General features: G+C 34.7%; 1 protein-coding gene across 5 annotated transcripts in view; it reads right to left on the reverse strand.

The window, feature by feature from the left end:
- Nucleotides 1-19,642, reverse strand: part of ZNF385D (zinc finger protein 385D) — a 379,952-nt gene that overhangs the window by 301,002 nt on the left and 59,308 nt on the right. For 4 of the 5 annotated variants that reach the window (XM_048951270.1, XM_048951269.1, XM_048951271.1 and 1 more), the window contains exon 2: nt 2,590-2,877. The exons of the other annotated variant lie outside the window; for it this stretch is intronic. In XM_048951270.1, the coding sequence (XP_048807227.1) occupies nt 2,590-2,877 (288 nt within the window). The remainder of the gene's footprint in view (nt 1-2,589; nt 2,878-19,642) is intronic. 5 annotated transcript variants of the gene reach the window in all.

Raw genomic sequence — 19,642 nt, forward strand, 5'->3', positions numbered from 1 at the left:
TGGGAAAATCTCTTCATTCACTTCCTTTTATACTTCTCTCAATACAGTGCTACTTTTGGCAATACTCAAAGGTTTGCCAGATTTTGGATAACCTCCCACAAATAACTGCACTTAGAAACAAAATTGTTTGAAAAATACTTTGAAAATGTCAATTTTGTTCTTATTTCAAGCACACGCAGCCCTGCACGAGTTAGGGACACTTTCTAAGAAGGAAATAAGAAACATGCTGCTATGCTATTGCTTTGATATTCCCTAAATAGAAATGTTGTCTCATTATTGAAACCCTTTGACACTAATTTCAATATTACTTAGTTGCTAGTTCTTTCAATGCCACAGAATAAAGGAGAAAAATGAATTGCAGAAAGACAATAGTTTATCGTTACCACAATTGCTGTGCGAGTAACAAAGATAATATAATTTTACCTTACCTGAAGATAGTAATAACACTAGACTGTTTATTTGGTTTTAGAAAAAAACACATTTGTGGATAACCATATTTTACCTTTAAGCATCTAGGAAATCAATCTTTCTTATTCACTTGCACAGCTCCTATTAATGATTGTGGTATTCCTTCTAAGCTTGAACTATGAACATAAATAAACATATTTATGTGACAGGACTCTGTAGTCCTGTCACTTAAATTCAAAATATGTATTTTGTTCAGTGTCCTAGCTTTTTTGTTTGTTCAGTTTTGTTTTATTGATTTGCTTTGAGGAAGCAAGCAATATCTTTCTAAAAGCAAAGCATCCACATGCAATGTATTTCAGCAATGTACCCGTACTATTCTCAACAAACTCATATTCTTAAAGTCAGGACAAAGCACAGAAAATTTAAAATACTTCTTAAGTCCTATCTAAGGATCACTGCTAAGGATATGCTACTGCAAATGAGCAAGAAAAAAATTGTCGCACAAAGTGAATGTGTGTGCAGATCTGAGGAAAAGGTCTGTAAGTCCTAAGTACATCCTACTAAGGCTCTCATTTCTATGACATGGCACATAAGAACACAAACCATGACTGTGCAAAACTACCCACACTTCAGCAAAGGTAAGCACTACAAGTTAGAAATTGGGAACGAAATTTAATATTAAATCTTTTCCTTTCTTGTTAGAAGCCAAGTGATCTGATCTACTTCTGTACATAAAGACTCAAACAAATGATTTTCTTTGAGGCATAAAACCTCACTCTGATGATGGAAAACATACCACACACTACAAAATACTTTTCCCAAAGCCATCAACAAAATAGATTCAAATAAAACAAGTTTTGTTCCATTTCCCTTTGACTTTAACTATGATATTTAAGCAGATTTATGGTAGACATGGTTTAAACAGACTCATGGTAGGTATGGAGTGAAAACCAAAAGACAAAATTAAACAACTTTGAGAATATATTTGTTTTGTGTAATTTTTAGTTTTTTGTTTGTTTTGTTTGTTTTTCCTCACAGTTAATTTGGCAACTGCTTTTAATTAAAATCAAACACACCCCTACCGAGGGTATCTTTTCTAGTAAACAGTGAAATACGGAATATCACAGATGAAATCATCAAAATGCAAACAGAATGACAAAGAATCTGATACAACGTTGCCACATACACAAAATCTAGAATCAAAATACTTAGAATAAACCAGAGAGTATATTGATTAGCTATTTGCCACACATTCATATTAGTGATGATCCCAAGTACTCGGAGGTCACTGTCAGTCTTTACGTTAATATTAAAGGATTTGGTTAAATAAAAGAAAGGTTTATACTTATACGTTGTTTACATAGCTGTTATCTCAAATCAACAATAAGAGTTTCTTTTTAACAGCATTACACACATGGAGACAAGGTTATCTATAGTACAAGGTCACAAGGGTACAACTAAATCATCCATTCTCTAAAAGTAGTTCTGAGTACTTGGTTTTAACCCTGTTTTTAAAAATGAAAAAAAAAGATATGCCATACATATCTTTAAGCTATATATTTAAGGTATATTTTTATTACTAAAGATTTAATATTTAAGGCTCAGCCCTTTTATGTCCAAGTTCATCAGCTTTCTTGCACCTGATCTATTTCTACCTGCTCTAAGAACTGAAAAAGAAAGGTATACACCACTGAAAAATAATTAAGTCAAGGATACTTCCTATTTGGTGTTTGTAAGAACAAAGCCAGTGTTACAGTTAATGTTACAGCTGAAAAGACTATCGTGGTGAAAATAAGTAAAGATACAAAACAGACAAGGAATGCTCACCTGTATCCAAAAATCTAGGTTTGCAGGAAAGATTCCACAAAGGAAGAATCTCCAGAAAGAGATCCTTCCCTAGCAGCAGTCAGCCCTTAAATGGGGTCTAGGAGAGGTGCAGCCAGGCTCCATCCCTTCCATCACACAGCTGAATCGCCTTCACCTGTGCTCCCATGGCTGACTCAGGGCTTGCCTCAGGTGGTCAATCAGTGGTTCAGGCCATGACTCAACAGTTCCCAAATAGCCAGTGTTACAAGGAGTATATGTAACTGTTCACATGCCTCATATAAAAAAAAAAATTAAAAAAAAGGACGAATATACACAGCTTACATAGGCCAAAGATATATAGAGGTTAATGCTTACCATTATCACTTTTGAGATTTCCATTGCTGAGCTGTTTCAACCTCTTCTGATGGGATTTACCATTGTAGTGGATTTGTGCCTGAGCAGCAGAGTTCAGCTGAATATTACAAACATTGCACAAAGTGAAATTGGTCTGCTTCTTTTCTCTCTCCTTCTTTTCTTCAGTGCTATCAGTTGCTAATTCTTTCTCACTATCCCTGCCTGGGACATCTGGGATGGATGCAAAAGCCAAATTGTATGAGTGATTAGAAGCCAGTAAGTCAGGGCTCCAGGGTTTCTTCATGTTTTCTGGGGAGGAAGAGCATAATTGAAATAATTATTAATAAGTAATGCAAACTAATGTAAAGAAGTATTTCTACATTTGCAAATTTGTAAAAAGGCCAAAAACTTCTTTTTTTCTGGTTTAATATAAAATTTCTGCTTATTTATTTTACCTTTTGTTTATGTTTCATAGTTCTGCTATGTAACTTGAGAAATTTCAGAGCTACTCAAATGAATGTGTAATATGGAGCCATGTCAGAGCAATGCTTGGACAGTTGCAACATATGGGAAGTATGCACACTGCATCACTCTAAAGACTTTATGGGAGAGACCTCACATTATATCAGGAAGAGAGTCTGAGGAGCAAGTAGCAACAAAGACAAAGTTCTAATAACTAACTGACCACAACCCTCATTTTCCTTCTCCCTCCATTGCTGTGGGGAGGCTTTGAGGAGGCGAGAATGAAGGACTGAACATGTGGGAAATGATGAGGAAGGGAGAAGCTATTTTAATGTTCCTCATCCTCATTTCTCACTACGCTACTCTGGTTTAATCATGAATAAATTAAATTAATTTTCACCAAGTCTATTTTCTGTAACAGTATTAGGCATATTACTGACAGTAGATGATCAGTAGTATGATCTCCCTATCTTTATGTCAACCTTCAAGATTTTTCCATCTTACTTTCTCTGTCCTCTCCAGGACATTGAATGAATGAATAGTGGGGTGGGGACACAGCTGCTACCACAGAAACACAAGAGTTATTATAGCAGAAAGAGTTTATGCCTCTATCTACAACTACGTCAAGAAGTATAATACTTTGATTTTTTTAAATATAAACAATAAATATGGACAGTTAAATGCTGTGAGTCTGACAACCTATGGTTATGTTCATTACATACGCTTCTACATTCAAATACTGTCATTTTTTTTTTTTTTTTTTAATGATAGCACTTAGAAATGCAAGACATTTTTTAATTTGCCTAATTTGCTAAACGGGGTGGGGGAGATACCGTTTTTACTTCCTATGTTTTTATATTTTGATGTGTTTAATTAGTAGAAGAAAAAATAAAATCCCTACATTTTAGTTAGCTAATTGCACAGATTTCACTCTTGAATTTATTAATTAGCTTAGGTATTTAGCAAGTTCTGAGCATTCTCTCTCCACTTCCTTTGAATGATCTCAAGACAAACTCTAACAACAGTATAACTTGACTGCTTCAAAAACATCTGAAGATAAATAATAAACATGCTATATTTCTTTCTTATCTTAACTGCAAGCTAAGGATAAATTGAAGAATTTAGATTCAGCAAGTACCAAATTGAAACTAGTACAAAGATGAGACGAAAATCCCATCTGCAGAACTTCAAGTGAGGTCAACATAAACGTGAGCTTCCATGATTAAAGGTGAGCAGAAACTGCACAGAAGTGCACTGTGCTCTGAAAAACTGATTTACTATTCAAGGATTACCAAGTGCTATAACAACTTAGCATCTTGATGAGATCTTTATATAGCATATAAATATTTAAACTACTTTGTTCTCTCAGACTTAATGAATAAATGAAGATCTAGCCAAATAATCTAATATGTATTTTGCATGGAAAAAAAAACATGATGCAAACTTAAATACAACACAATGGTCTCTAACTGACAAATAATTTAGAGATAAGAAAGATACTTTCACAAGAAATGGGCTACAGATTTCTTTAATCTCAGCTCCAGATAAGGTTCAGCATCTAAAAATAAGTTTAAACAAGCCCTCAGATTTAGATCTGATTATACAAGAACAGTGCAAATCATTCTTGAGAGAGATTCATATGTTGGAATTTTCACGTGATTAATAGTAACCCAAAACTTTTGCTATTCTCTGATGAATTAAAACACATTTACAGAATTGGAATCAAACAGTAGAGGCAAACCTATCTGCAGACACAAATCTGAAAACATACTGATATAAAAACAAGTTTTCCAATTTTATTACTAATGAATTAATATCACGTTCTTTTGAGCTAACTAGAATCATTTTCACTTAACACTAGAGTAATAAAAAGTACAGACTGGGCACTGAGAAGAGGTCTGCATCAGCTGCAAATTGAAATCATTTCAATTAGCATTATTATTTCTGCTTTTAATCATAGCCAACTTTATTATTGAGAATTTTAGCTGTGTAAAACAACAGAAAGCAGACTAAACAGTTCATTCTAAAGCAAAATTCAAGAGAAAAACAACGTGGAAGTAGTTATTAAACCAAAGTTATTATGTTAACAGTAATTACAGTAATTTTTATAACCTCAGTCACCCATAAGAAGTTATGCAACTGGGGAAGCTTAGGAGAAAAGCCAAGATAATTCTGTAGCAGATCTACAGCATGTTTCTCCTAGTAGGAAAAGTATCCTACTTCTGAGAAAGTAGCAACAATACATCCCATCAACATCCATGCCTTCTGGGGATATTGTTCACTCCAGAAAGAGTCAATAATTCATCCACAAAAAATAAATTAAGAAATTCAATCTTTAATGAAAGTGTTGCAAGGATTAAAATATTAATGATAGCACTACTTCTAATGAATTATTCTAAAAAACTTATTCTAAAAAACTTTCCAGGCATCCTAGTTTATATACATTCTGTGCATTAATATACATCTTTTTGCGTTGAAAGTATTCCCCACTAGAGAGCAGTATTAATTTAAAATTTCAATGTATCTCTAGTCCTATAGTGCTAATCGTATAGGATTGAGATTACTACAATAAAAAGATATTCTAAGCAAGATGTAAACTTCAAAGTAAATATAATCTAGTAAGTTAAACAAACGCCATACGCTGTACATACACATGTAATTCCTTTTGAAAGACTAACAGATAAGCAGCCTAGTAAGTCTTATTAGCACTAACTTAATTCTAATACTTCAATACACACAGCCTAATCAGAAAACCTTTATTTTTTAATTAAAGAACATTTTCTGTCTTCAATTCTGATTTCCTTCCAGGGGAAAAAAAAAAAAAGAAAAAAGAAAAACACACTACAAAATACACACTAGGCATACTGAAATAATGAGAGATTACACCTTTGAAATAAATGAGTCCAGCATCTACCATTTGATGTGCGTATTCATTAAAACCCATGATGGCATTACAGGTGTAACATACTTTTTGACTATTGCCATTTCTCTTCAGTATGGTGGAAGAATGAAAAAAATTCTAACTGCAGCCTAGGCAACAATTAGGCAATCAGGATTTTCAGAAATACTAAGGAGAAATATTGCATGCTTTTGAAAGCCTCTTGAACTGATGCTATAAACCAGCATAACATAGCAGTATTTAGTGTACTGATTGGGCACAAATGGTTTTGAGCAAAATACTCACAAACAGAAAGACAAAAATTTGGGGAAAAAAAAAAAATTCCCTGCCATTATGTTTCTCTTGACTGCAGTGGTTACATATTACATAAATACTCATCAGTTTTGCAGCTAAGATTTCCCACCCACCCCCCACTGAGAAGGCTAACTTCTCAACCTTTAGGAGCCCTACAACAGACAACAGCAAATAAGACATGAATGAGCAAGATAACCAAGAACTCAAAATTTCAAGCCAATTTAAATAGTTCTGCAGATAAATGCTTAGATTTATTTTCCCCAGAGTTCTGAACTCAATTTTGGCTCAATGATGCTTACCAGTAAAATGAACTTTGCATGACATTATAGCTTTGTGAAGTAGAAAACTGTCCCATGTGGAAAACCAGCACAACTACATTGTGTGATGTTTACTAGCTTCACTAAGATAGCTACTATCTGGAGATTTCCAGCGTGTACTTAAATGTAAAGGATTAGAAATTATAGCCTTCCCATAAAGCTATCTTTACCTTCTTAACTGTAATACAAAATCACACTTTCTACTCAAGTATACAGAAGGAAAACTTTACCCACTTGTTTTAAAAAATGATTGTTTATTTTCTGAACCACCTTGTCACTATGACTGTGTACATAAATGAACCCAATGTATTTGACTATTAAGGGACCAACATAAAATATGGATCCCAGAGCAAGAATGTTACTAGGAGACTGCTATGCAGGTAAAGCAGTTTTACTCAACAATGACTGCTTGCCACTGATTAAAGTCATGATACATTCTAAAAAAAATCTCTCCCTGGTTTATTCCCAGAAGCTGCCAATATAGCCTTCTCAGATTTTTAAAAGGACTGAAGTTCCACAGGTAATAAGAAAATGTGGATAATCTAGCCAATGTCACCAGCTCACTACAGATCACCTCATATCCGCAGTAACAACTGGAATCTTCACATCTTTTCAAACATCACAAATGTGACCCAAGATCTCTCGGAGAATGGGGTACTACTGTTTGATGGCAGTCATGGTAGCAGGGTCACATCTGTGTCAAATAGTTTCAAACCTAACTTCCAGATCTTAAAACTCTCATCCATGCAATGAGTCAATGTGTGATAGGACACTTCCCAAATCTGGATCCGTAAGCTGCACTCCCAACTGTTACTCAAAAATCCCTGCCGCACTGGGTACCTGAGATTCCTGTACCAAGAGGCCAGTAGTAATTAATCAGTTTTTGCAACTTCTAGATTAAACTTGCTGAACAAAAATGCTTAAATTTACCCTAGACGTTTATTACTGGGAGAAGCTTGAAATGAACATACTGCCTACACATAAACCTACAGCCTGACAAAAGGCTCAGGAACAGGAAAATAAAAAAAGCTTTTGCTTCATTCACCTCTACTATCACTGAATGATGCACTCCTGACACTGCAGTTATCTGATTCAGATCAGATCTGCATCTGCTCCTGGACTTTAGGGTCCAGGGTGATTTAGGTCATGGTCTATATTATGTTACATGTCTCTGCAGTGGCAGTTTTGAACTTAAGAGGACAAATAATGATAAAATGGTGAAAGAGCACTCATGGTGAAAGCACAGCCCATTTGAAACACAGCTCCCTCCCAAATGACCCAAGTAACCTTCAGAATATGCTGCAGGACTCATCTGTTTTCTCCGGATGGATGAATGAACGTCATTTCAGTGGAAGAGCTGCTGGGAAATGGAAACTCATTAAGACTGGAAAGGCTTTCCTAAAATAGTTGATTTTTCAGGATCTCCTTTGTTTTGAGAGTCTTTCAGAAGAACGCTAAATTCCAATAGTATACAATACAACAAGAGATGATGTGAAAACGTGGAAGACATATATTAAGAAATCTTTCACTATTGGTAAATATTCCTGTAAGAGTTTTAAGACTGCAAGAACAAGCACCACCTTCTAAAAAAGGAGGAGGACTTTGATGAGTCATACACCAAAAAGCTAAATTGTGTATCAGTAATAGAACTTGGGACAGAAGTTAATATTTCTTATTACTCTCTGTCTCTTACCATCTTCATCAGAATTGAAGCCACTACTCACCAAATTTTCTCTTTAAAAAGTTCACACAAAATAAAGTACAGGAGGCAGCTTAAGAATTTTTTTTTAAAAAAATCAAAAAAACCTTGTTTTTTCCATTTGTTATTTCTCCTTATGCACTCTGCTCCTCCAAATCCAATCACTACCATTGTTATATGACTTCAGTGATCCATGTGAAGAATAAAATCATCATCATCATCATCTCAGATGATTTTTGCAAAGTTTAAGATGAAAAGAATCACTTGGGCAAGAACTGCATCAGTAAAAGAAATAAAAGCTGTTTTCACCTGTGTGTTTATTACTTATAGCAAGAAGGGAAGATGAGATGGAAGAAGACAGTTTGTTTTAGGCTTGGAGGGCTTTACACTTCAATGTCTATGTCATGGGACTCCTCTCAAGAAATGCATCTGAAAATTGGAACCTGGAAGATCAGATTTTTATCCATCTGAAGTATCTTGAGCAACAGCGCAGAAAATAAAAGCCTAGGCTTTTGTTCTGTTTTGTCAGCAGAGCACTTAAATCTTTCAGGAAAGGCTGCATTTCAATACTGCAGCAAATTAACCGGCTGCAGCCTATCTCCGGTCACAGTCATGTGCACTATGAGTTCCAAAAGGAACTCATATATGAACTAATCAGAAAAAAAACTTCATTTCTTGGTTCAGCAGTTCCCTCATGCCAGAAACAACCAACAGACCTCTCATAGTCTCGAAATATACTGCATTCATTTTTTTAATCGAGTTCTATAAAAAGAGCTAAGCACTAATCAACACCATATGTTATTCAATTAGCTAGTAATACATATCTATTTCTCAAGCCTGTGCTAACATAATGGAGGACTTTGGATGGTTCAGAACTACTTGAAGGCCAAGTAATTAATTTGCAAACATCAGCTCCTAAAAAGCTGAGAAGTGCTACTGTGGTGACTTACTTACATCTCTATAGCCAGAGTCAAGCTGTTAAACTTTCTCATTTGGTTTTTACTCAAGCCTTCGTTTCCACAATGATCATTTCTGAAAAAGACTTCTGTCTAAAATGAGGACAAATAAAGACTGGCCCAGTGATGCAGCTGGAACCCAGGCAGTACTGGGAGTCTCCTCCCAAGCAGGTAAAACAAGCTGCAAGCATTGCCTTATCTCCCTTTCCAATATTGGGATTTCATGCTCAGATTTTATGTAGAAGGCAGAAATTAGTATAGCAAAATGCATATCTAGTAAAGTTACAAGGGCCTCTGCCCACCAAGAAAGCCTGCTGTTGTTATGCTATGGGTACTTTTTCCCATATTCTGGATTCCTACATCTGGAAATTCCACCTGCAGTCTCCAGCTCCTGTCAACATCACTCTAAGCTGACCAGGATCAAAAAGAAAGGACAGAAAGCTCCAATTGCAACTCAAACTGTCTTTACTGGACTAAAAGTTAGTTTTGTCATTATTTCTAATAAGATTGGTAGTATGTGCAGATGTTAGATTTCAGGGGGAAAAGTGTCAGTTTTTCAGATTATCAAATCTGAACAACATAAGTTACATCATTCAGCAATGTCCAGAGACAGATGTAAAAATTGAAGTACGTACAACAAATCTTTGTCTACTGAACCACAGACATTTTGTAGGTACTGGGATTATTTTTAATTTCACAGTAAAATAACTTCAGTCCTGCTGGATAAATTTCCTGCTGTGAAATCATACAGGATACATGGATGGTCAATGTACTGTAATAAATATTATATGCCACTTAAAAGTTATTTAATTTTTCTAGTACCTAAATGCCAAGTCAAATATTCTTATGTCAGCAGTAAGAGAGTATACATACTGCTGATGAGCAACTCACTTAAGAGCTATGTCAGAAGTTCATGGCTTGTACTTGCTTATAAAAAACAAATCAATAAAGAAGTAAAGATTCATTTATTTATTTAGCAGGATAACTTCTCAAAATTGCCACATTTCTGCTGCTATGGTTAGAACTCTCAGACCTTCTTACAACCTAGGAAATCTAAATGTTTACCCCAAATACAAACAGCCAGTTTATAGAACTTAGAAGTCTATATCCCAGCTTTTTTGTTGTACTCTTCTTTTAGTGATATTTTTGTGGATGCATCATAAACAAGAGGCCTTTAAAACAAAAAGAACCAGAGAAGAGCAAGACAGAACTTTTAATACCTCAATCAATTAGACTTTAATCTCTAGATCCAACAAAATGTGATAAATTTTGTCTCTCAGGAAGGGGACTTACACAAATAGCAGCCTTAACGAATGATAAGTTTGGGCTTATATTTGAAGATTATCATTTATACTTTCATAAAAGTAGTCCTTTTTCCAGATTATCTGTATGTTATAAAGCATTATAAATGCTCTAGTAGCATTTATAAATGCAAGGACTTTTATTATTGTTATTATTTTAATTTTTACAGCCTCACTACACTTACTGGGCCATTTAAAGTTGAGTTTAATGGGGATTCGATTATTTTCCAAGCTATGCAAACATATCAAGGTGAACATCTGCTTTGTTTAGAAAGGTTAGCAAATGCTTTTGCAAGTGCAACTGGAAATTACAGTAATTTATCTTATCCTTCTGTCTTCGGACTGCATTATCTTTAGCAAAAAGGATGCATTTAGTATAGCATCCACGGCAAAAAGGACAGAATATCTATTCACAAGATTTGTTTTTTTGGGGCAGATTCTGTACAATTTGGTTGAGAAGTATAAAATATAGGCTATACCCTAAAAAGCATATTCTCTTCATAGTATCTTGAAAACTAATGTCCTCTTTAAAGTATTTTTGACTAGTATAATGTTCTTTCCTGTCAATTACATTTCTACCTCAAGATCTTCATCAATGCTAGGGACAGAGATAAACATCTAGTAAACTAGACTACCTTTTATGTGTCTTAAGACAAAATGGAACATCTGGCCTTTTTATATTTCCCTAACAGAGTGCTCTACAGAAGCAGCTGTAGTCTTCCATTACAAACACACAAGGCCAGCTCAGGGCTTCAGATATGCAGTGGGGAATTACTTGTAAAAGTCCTGTATAATATGTTTGATTTTACAAGGTATTCTGCATTTTTCAAAAGGTAGAATATTACCAGAGAAGTGCAGGAACTTATTGAACAGGTGCCTTACTATTGCTAAACAGATGTGTAAAATATTTCCTATTTCCCAGTTTCAGGATTTAGTTTTTAACAACATTTTCACTTTTCATATTATGAAATGCTAATAATTAAAAGGCATCAGTGCATACCTTCAAAACACCTCCAGAACAATTGGAAAATACATTTTTTCCTAAAAGACATTTCTTAGAACAAATAATGAGTAGTATGGGCATAACCACATACAGATAGAAAATAGGAGAGATTATGCTTTCCAGCCTTCTCTGGGAGTCCTTCACAGCAATATATCTCTTATTGCAATCCGCAGCAGCAGATGCTCACAACAGACCCAGAACTGCTGCTCATGGTAAGCCTGAGCACTTTGCTTAGCCACTGTGATTTGCAAAAGCTACTACTGCTGAGTTGGTAAAATACTTCCGTCTCGTCTAGCACTGCTGGCCATCTGCAATCTCTCTTGACCTGTCTAGGAGTGCTGAGGTAGTTGAAAACTTCTGAGAAGTCATGCATGGCAAAATTTAAAGCTTTGTAAGAATTACAAAGTTTCTTCCTTCAGCCGTGCTGATTCAGATGAAGCAGTTTATAAATTCTATTAAGCCTCAGGACAAGTTTATAAAATCCCCAGGACTCACTCAACTATTTTTTTTTCCTAATAGTAGTTCAAATTTGCAATAAAATATTCTTTTCCACTGGAGATCATTTAAGACTACAGGATAAAACACATATGAAATTCCTAGAATTAACTCAAACATCATTTTATGATGAAAGATTAGAAGTCTTCACAAAATATTCATTATCTCAATATCTTACAGTGTTTAATTTAAAAATTATCTTCTCTAATTAAAGTCACCATCTAAAAAATTGCATCTTTCTGGATATACACATAAGATTTCAATTTAAATGTTCTTTTTAAGAGAAGTGCTAAATATCAATGACCCTTAGCCAGTAACTTTGAACTTTGCAATATGGTGCTTGTTTCATTAAAAAACAGCAAGATAAACATATTTCTGTATAGGTGCAAGCCAGGGTACCTGAAGGCAGTGGAACAGCTGGCATAAAAATGCTTGCAGAAAAGCCGAATCAGATAACTGCTTTCCATCCAATTAGGAATTCATACTGTAATTTCAGCATCTCAGCAGTCCTCGTAATTTCTGCTGCTCTTGCTATGCATTATAGAATGTGTCACTTTCAAAATTTATTGTGCCTTTTACAGCATGGGTTAAAGAACACTTAAAGCACATTTAGTGTTTGACATACCTGTACTTAAGAAGAACAGAAATGAGTTCTCTTTTATTAATTTAGATCTGTACTACTAAACTATTCACAGTAACAGTCTCAGGGAATTTTCTTGAGATTACCTACATGAGTAAGAACTTACATGACAAAAGATCTGAAGGTCTGTGTTCGCATCAGAAAAGGGAAATATTAAATAATGAAAAAGCAGGCAGATTACAGTAGTTAAAACTTCAGTTTTAACTGTATGACTCAAGGTTGTAATATATTTACTAATAATTTAACGGATTTCTGACAAATCAACTGGGTTTTTTTGTTTCCTGAAAAAGCACGTAGGGCAAGAATGAAAAAAATAATAATAATTTGACATAAGGTGTGACTATTTCTACTGTAATTTTTGATATTGTAAAATTGGTTTCTTTCCTAAAAAAAAAAAAAAAATCTAACAGAAGAAAAAAGTGCAAAGTTATGAACAGCTAAGACAAAAAATACATTTCGCTATTCATATTCATTTGTATGTAGCTCAGTTTAGTGTCAGTCCATTTGAAATCTGTTATATTTTATTTTGCTTGTCACAGAAGTGCAAGAAAAGTAAACAGTGAACATAAACAATGACAAAAAAAAATCCTAAAATGTGACCTTCCCCTAAGCCACTGCACATAAGAGACTACCCCATCCTCTCTCTCATCTCCCTCTTTTAGACAAAATCATCATTATTTTACTTGTTATTATTTAAATCAGACCCAGTAATGTCATTTGTAATTAACACTCACTGTTGGGAAGCAAATGTGAATGGCTTACCTTGCAATATAGCAGTGTTATCCACTTCGACATGCATTTCTCCTACAGTACACATCTGGAACCAATACTCACTCAGTGCCATCAGCTGCTGCTCACAAATTACTTGACTATTGATCACTATGCTTATCGCTCTTCATTGACTGAACCTCATTTCACATTACTGCTCTCCTGCTGCTTCAGCAAATTCTGAAACTTCTATTGCAATGAGAATTCACATTTAAACTAAGGCAGTGGTCCTTCAAACTGGTTATTTCTTACTGTATCAAACCTTTTGCAGTTACCTTCATTCGTTAAAGAAAAAAATAATAACTGCCTGTCAGTTTCAAATTCTTCACCCAGGAATAGGCAATGAGAGGGTTTGGTTTTCCTCTTGTAACACAGCTGGGGGGGGGGGGGCTGGAAGGGGGAATCTCAAAGCAGATGATGACCACCATGGAAACAGTATGCACACCTGAGAGACTGCCACATGGCAATCAAATGACTGCAGACATGCCATTGCCCCTGACAACCAAAACAGTATGTAAGCATGTGAAGAGGATAAAAACCCCAAGTGTTCAGAGGTAGAGGTCCCCCACTGAACTGCAGCCATGGGGATCAATGAAATGTTGCTGTCTAACCTGCAGCTCCCTGATGACCAATGGTTTGCCACTGGATTCATGGTGGTGACTACCCTCACTCTATAATTCACTAGAATTCCTCTCTGTTCTACTGCTAACTCCCCCATTTTCCCCAAATTCTTTAACTGCTTAGAACTTGTAATAAACTTGTTGGACAATATTTGACCTTATTTGTGCCTTTATGTCAAAGTATAAATATCAAATTATCTCCTCCAACAACTTGAGTGAGACAGGTCATTTGAGGAAAATTATTTTGGGTCAAAACCACTGGAAATTCTTCCAAACTTTCTTTGTGTAAGCAATATAGCAACAGTCTTCCAGCTTGTCTCACATCAACTGAAATATTCTGAGAAAGAAGAGTGAAAGCCTCTTTGTTCTTTAGCCCATACAACATTAAATATTCATATTCCAGATAACAAGTACAACATGCACTTATGCAGCAAAATAACCTACTCACATCATCAACAAGTTCAACATTGTCATGGGTTTAGGGTGGGAGACAAATCAGCTAATACTCTTCATACTGTCAACCATCAGCCATGAGAAGAAAAATCAGAAGGTCAGTGGATTTTCTGAAAGCAAACCTACCAGACGCAGAAGTGTCTTACTGGCAATATATGAAGTAAAAGAAAGCAGACAGCAGCCTGGATAGACGTTTAACAGTATTTTGTTTGGAGCTTAGGGAAAATGTTAGAAGACTAGTCCGTTTTCTATCACCTGGGAATTAATTAGAGCACAATATCATGAGTATCTCAGAACACGATCATTCCAATCTAGTGATTTGTATTCAGGAAGAACAATAAATCTAGGAAAGCTTTGGTAGAGGTTAATGTCCTAATTTTATGAATTATATTCTAGGTAGAGACAGGTGTAACTGTAACTACTAAAAGCTACTTATTTATTTGGTCCATCTAACATGGGCATTTCTCCAACTTCTTTTAAAGCAATCACTATATAACGACTAGATAAACCATTTTATCATTAAAGCTTCATAACATCATTACATAAAGAAAACATGCAAATTCATCTCACTATTTACATGAATCTTTAAAAATATTATATTTGACCATTTTGTGACATAAAACTTTGTCATCATAAATGTGAAGTAATTAGATTGAGACACTTTATTCAAGTATATCTATCAGACAACACTACAGTATCTCTTCTAACTCCATTAAAGAGTATGGAATCCATTTATTGGTATTATACTGTGTTCTAATCATTGCTGGAAGATTAATTATTCTTTAGTTTAATCAATTTATTAGCTAATATTCAAGTTCTTTGAACATTCGCCAGAATAGCTGAGGACTGTGACCAAAATAGTGTGGAACAAATCGTTGTATTTTGCAGATATACATTAAACATCTCCAAAGATGTATTGCACAACTGAAAAATTAGTTATAGATGGGTAATAGAGAGTATAGGTACTTGACAGGAAGTATTTTTCCATGACAAATATGGTCCAAAATTTTGTAGCCATTCTTTTCCCTCATCTATTTATTTCTTCTACTCTGTCTCCCTGTTTTCCCTATGGGGTTAAATCAAAGAACTTATCTTAGCACCTGCTCTGAATGCACTTGTCCGTATCCTAGATTCTTAAAACCTGTCCCTGAACCTAGCTGAGGGCTACTGTACCCTTTCTGTGCAAGTGTAGAAAAAGTATAAAAAAAAAAATGAGCAGCCTTCATAGGCACAGATTAAGAACACAATTTGTTTCAGCTCAGGTAGTCCTAATGAAAAGGACAGTAATGCTAGCATTAGGGAAGTCAAAGTACTGCAGGAACAAAGAGGTGATGAGCCACGTAAAAGGACTAGCAATGTGCTATGCCCATATACTTACCCACCACTCACCCCTCGCTCACCATGCAGTGTTCTGCCCTAGGCAGACGGCTAAAAGCAGATGGGTTTGTAGATGATTCATTCCCTGACCTACTCTCAGTCATTTCCATTGTACATTAAACTCAGCTTCCAATTACATCAATACCATCTATCAAAAACCAAGACAACACTACCTCCAAACAACCTTCTTGCTAGTATTAACAACACTATCAACAATTCTCCCAATGTGAACTACTTCCAGCAGTCAGCAGAAAGTTATTTTTGTAAATATTGCGTTTTATTCCTTCTCCAATTAAGAATTTGAACTAGACTCATCTTAACTGTATTTCCAGCATGTGCTGCCTGAGCTCTGCATAAATCAATACCACCATTGAGCTTAGCATAATCTTCTACAGAAATAGCAGCTTTCTACTTCTAGACACACTAGTTCAAACATGGTTGCTTTACAAAAGAGGACAGTGAACAGTTTTGCTAAAATTGGTATGAAGAGAAGAGAGAAAGAGAGATGCATTTGCATTAGCTCTGATTAGGAAGCTACTGTCACGCTTTTTTTTTTTTTTTAATAAGTAGAGATATAGGTCAGAAACAAGGACTGGTATGCAGGGCGCTTTTCTAAAGATTAACTCACTCTAAAAGTTTATTTAGTTCTTCACCAAAATTCAGCAAATTTTACTAAATTCTTGGAAGTCTCCAAATCAATGAGAAAAACTTCTGAATTGGTAAACATGAACCATCTGCAGAAGTCCAAACTTTGTAGTGTTGAGCTTACATGGTTCCAGTATTCATTTAGCTTTAATTTCTATGGGTTCATGTCTTCAGAGTTTTTGTGTAATTTACAAATTTTCTCCAAAGTAAAAACAAATTTAAAAGAGAAGATAGGAAGAGTGCAAGAATCTCAGTTCAGGTTCAGAAACGTTAGTGAACTCTGTATGGCTTTGTGTCATATTGCAACTCATTTGTTTTAACATTATCAAACTCTTCAAGAAGCTTCCTCTGAATGAACAAAATTGATTTAAGTACTTTAAATAGGTGACAAAAAAAGGATAAAAAAATTCAAGTTATATTCTTCTAATTTTATAGACATTCAATAGCACAGTAAACAACATTTCTTCGAAATCAGCACTTAACAATCACAACACTTCTATGCATCTTACTGAACACAATGTATTCTAGCAAAAAGTTTCAAGGACAGACATTTCATCCTGTGCTTTGGTACTGCAGACTTAAATATCCCAAACAGTAAGGGATCCTTTCTTGCCTTTTCAGAAGATATTCCCAATCGTTTCCCCAGTAATTCCAAGTTCTTTTTTTCAAATCAAGTGAAGTTAATTATGGGGAAAATGAAGACCTACCATAAACGACAAATTGTAAGAATATTCAACTAAACATTAGATGAAGATCTTGCAGATACAAATGTAATATGAGTTGTCCTGCAACCAAGCTTGGTTTGTTGATTCACTGCTTAGATTCCTCCTTATTCTACTGGAAGAGAGAGTCATTGAGTCATTTCAGATGCAGGTTGCATCATTCACCCCTCTTATTGGTCTTTTTTATTAAAGTGATCCACAGAATACAATGATGGCATCTTGCTAGGAGACACGTTTGAAAAAGGAGCATAACATTTGTATTAGTGCAATACTTTCTGCAGTGTATCATACTCAGTATCTGTTTGGGAAAAACTGTGATTGCATATAACATTAAATCAAAGACCCACTCTAGTGTAAAACTGCAATTTGTCTTCAATTTTCCACTTAATAATTCAGAAACTCTTTTGACTATCAACTGATGACAATTTTTTTTTGCTGGCTACAACTTGGTTAGAATAATGAGAAAAAAAATCATTAGCATGTTAATAACTTGGCCTCTCTAAGGGCTACTTAGTTGAACTTCTATCAGAAAAAGAAGCTTCTTTTTCATGCCTATTCTTACTTGTGAAGTGAATATAAATTACCACAATCTCCCAGTTTCCTTCATTTCTATCTGTAATGATTTCCCAATGAATATAATACAGTCCTGTCATACTTTCTGTGACAGCAGCTCATAGAGAAATTTTCACATCTCTAAAGAAAAGGAAAGACAAGAATTACCACACAGATAAGAAAATGCAGTCATTAAACCAAAACTGCGAGAGGAAAATATGAGCAAAATATAGTCTGCAATTTAATGTGTCTGAGAATAGCTTTCTATGCTTCATATATACTATATTAAAACAATTTATACATCAGATTTTATGCTGAGTCCAGAATAGGAACGAAGTACAGAAAAACTACTAACTGTGATTTCGAGATTTAGAGGCATTAAGTTCTTTGCCCAAAATCAAGTAAAATCATCCAACAATGGAGTACCTCAAGCCTTTTTTAATTTTCGCAGGATAGAAAGCTTAAGGTACAAAAGGATGAATATTTATGACCTGATATTTACATAAAACATATTTATATGCATACCTCATATATGCCACTTTTCAACACAGAAGGTTTTGTTACTGCTGCTACTTTGTGCAATCAATAAATGGACCAAAAACAATTATACATAATAGAAGAAATGTGACATTTAGGATAAATAACAGTGACTTTAGTATCTACTGCTTTATTCAAATGATCTACATATAAATACATAATTTTGATGAAAATTTCTAACAAGATTTTCATATAATCTCTATTTTTTATTAATAAAAAACTGTCTGTGATCTATACATCTAATACAGTCATACCAATATTTTTAGATAAAAATGTGAGATTCACAAAATACTTTCAACAGCATAAACAACATTCCAGCTGTCACATTACCATCTATAGCTAACAGCACAACGCACTTGTTTTTAAAAAGTATTGATATATACAACTAATGATATTTGAAGTAGAGAACATATTTGCTGCTGTAGTTCATGCTGGTCTATGGCTTTGCCTGACAGTAGATTCCTGTATTCATGTGCTTGATGTAGTTTATCTAACAAATTGGATCCAATCATAGAGGTTTAATACCTCAATTTGGTATTTCAACTTTATCTTACAAGAACGAGAATTGATTCTTCCAAATTTAACAAAAATACCAAATATTAAGCATAAATGTACACTTCTTCTATGGAAGCTAATAAAAGCAGAATTTAAAAAGAGAAACAAAAAGAACTAAGGAATTATACTAGACACCAAAAGAATTAACCCAATTAACAAACACTGCTCACTTTTTTTTTTTTAATTGACCTAATTTGCATAGACAAAATAGCAACTGGAAACAAGGAGTAATATAACATGCTTTGCAAGATGAATTTCAAATTTTCTTTCTACTACTGGATATTCTCAAGATAAACTTTGGAAAGAACAGGATTTGTCCCAAGATCATTGTCAGCAGACTAAGAAATTTATGACAAAACAGTTAAAATATGTTCTAGTCTGAAACATGCAATCCCTTCCAGCTTCTTAAAGCGACCACTCCAGGCCAAGTAAAAAATTCACAGTTATGCAGCACAGAGGTACCCAAATCAGTGTCTGTGCTTTGTTTTGAGAACTCCTAGAGTACAAAAAAATATTTCTTCACATGCTATATGACTACAGAAGCATTTTTGGGGCTAAGCTCTTCCAACAGAAACTTGTCTATAATCCCTCAACCCTGACACCATTATCAATTCCTTTAACAAAGAAAATAAACTATGGTTAATTCTTTGCTACTGCACCCATTAACAGTGGAGGGTGGGGGGAAGAATATTGGGATTCATTACACGTTCATAACAGAGTCAAAGAATATATAGCACTTTTAGGGTGGAAGTGTTACGAGACTGTTGGCTGCTGGCAAT

Source organism: Lagopus muta, chromosome 7, assembly GCF_023343835.1.
Source record: "Lagopus muta isolate bLagMut1 chromosome 7, bLagMut1 primary, whole genome shotgun sequence".
NCBI classification, from domain to species: domain Eukaryota; kingdom Metazoa; phylum Chordata; class Aves; order Galliformes; family Phasianidae; genus Lagopus; species Lagopus muta.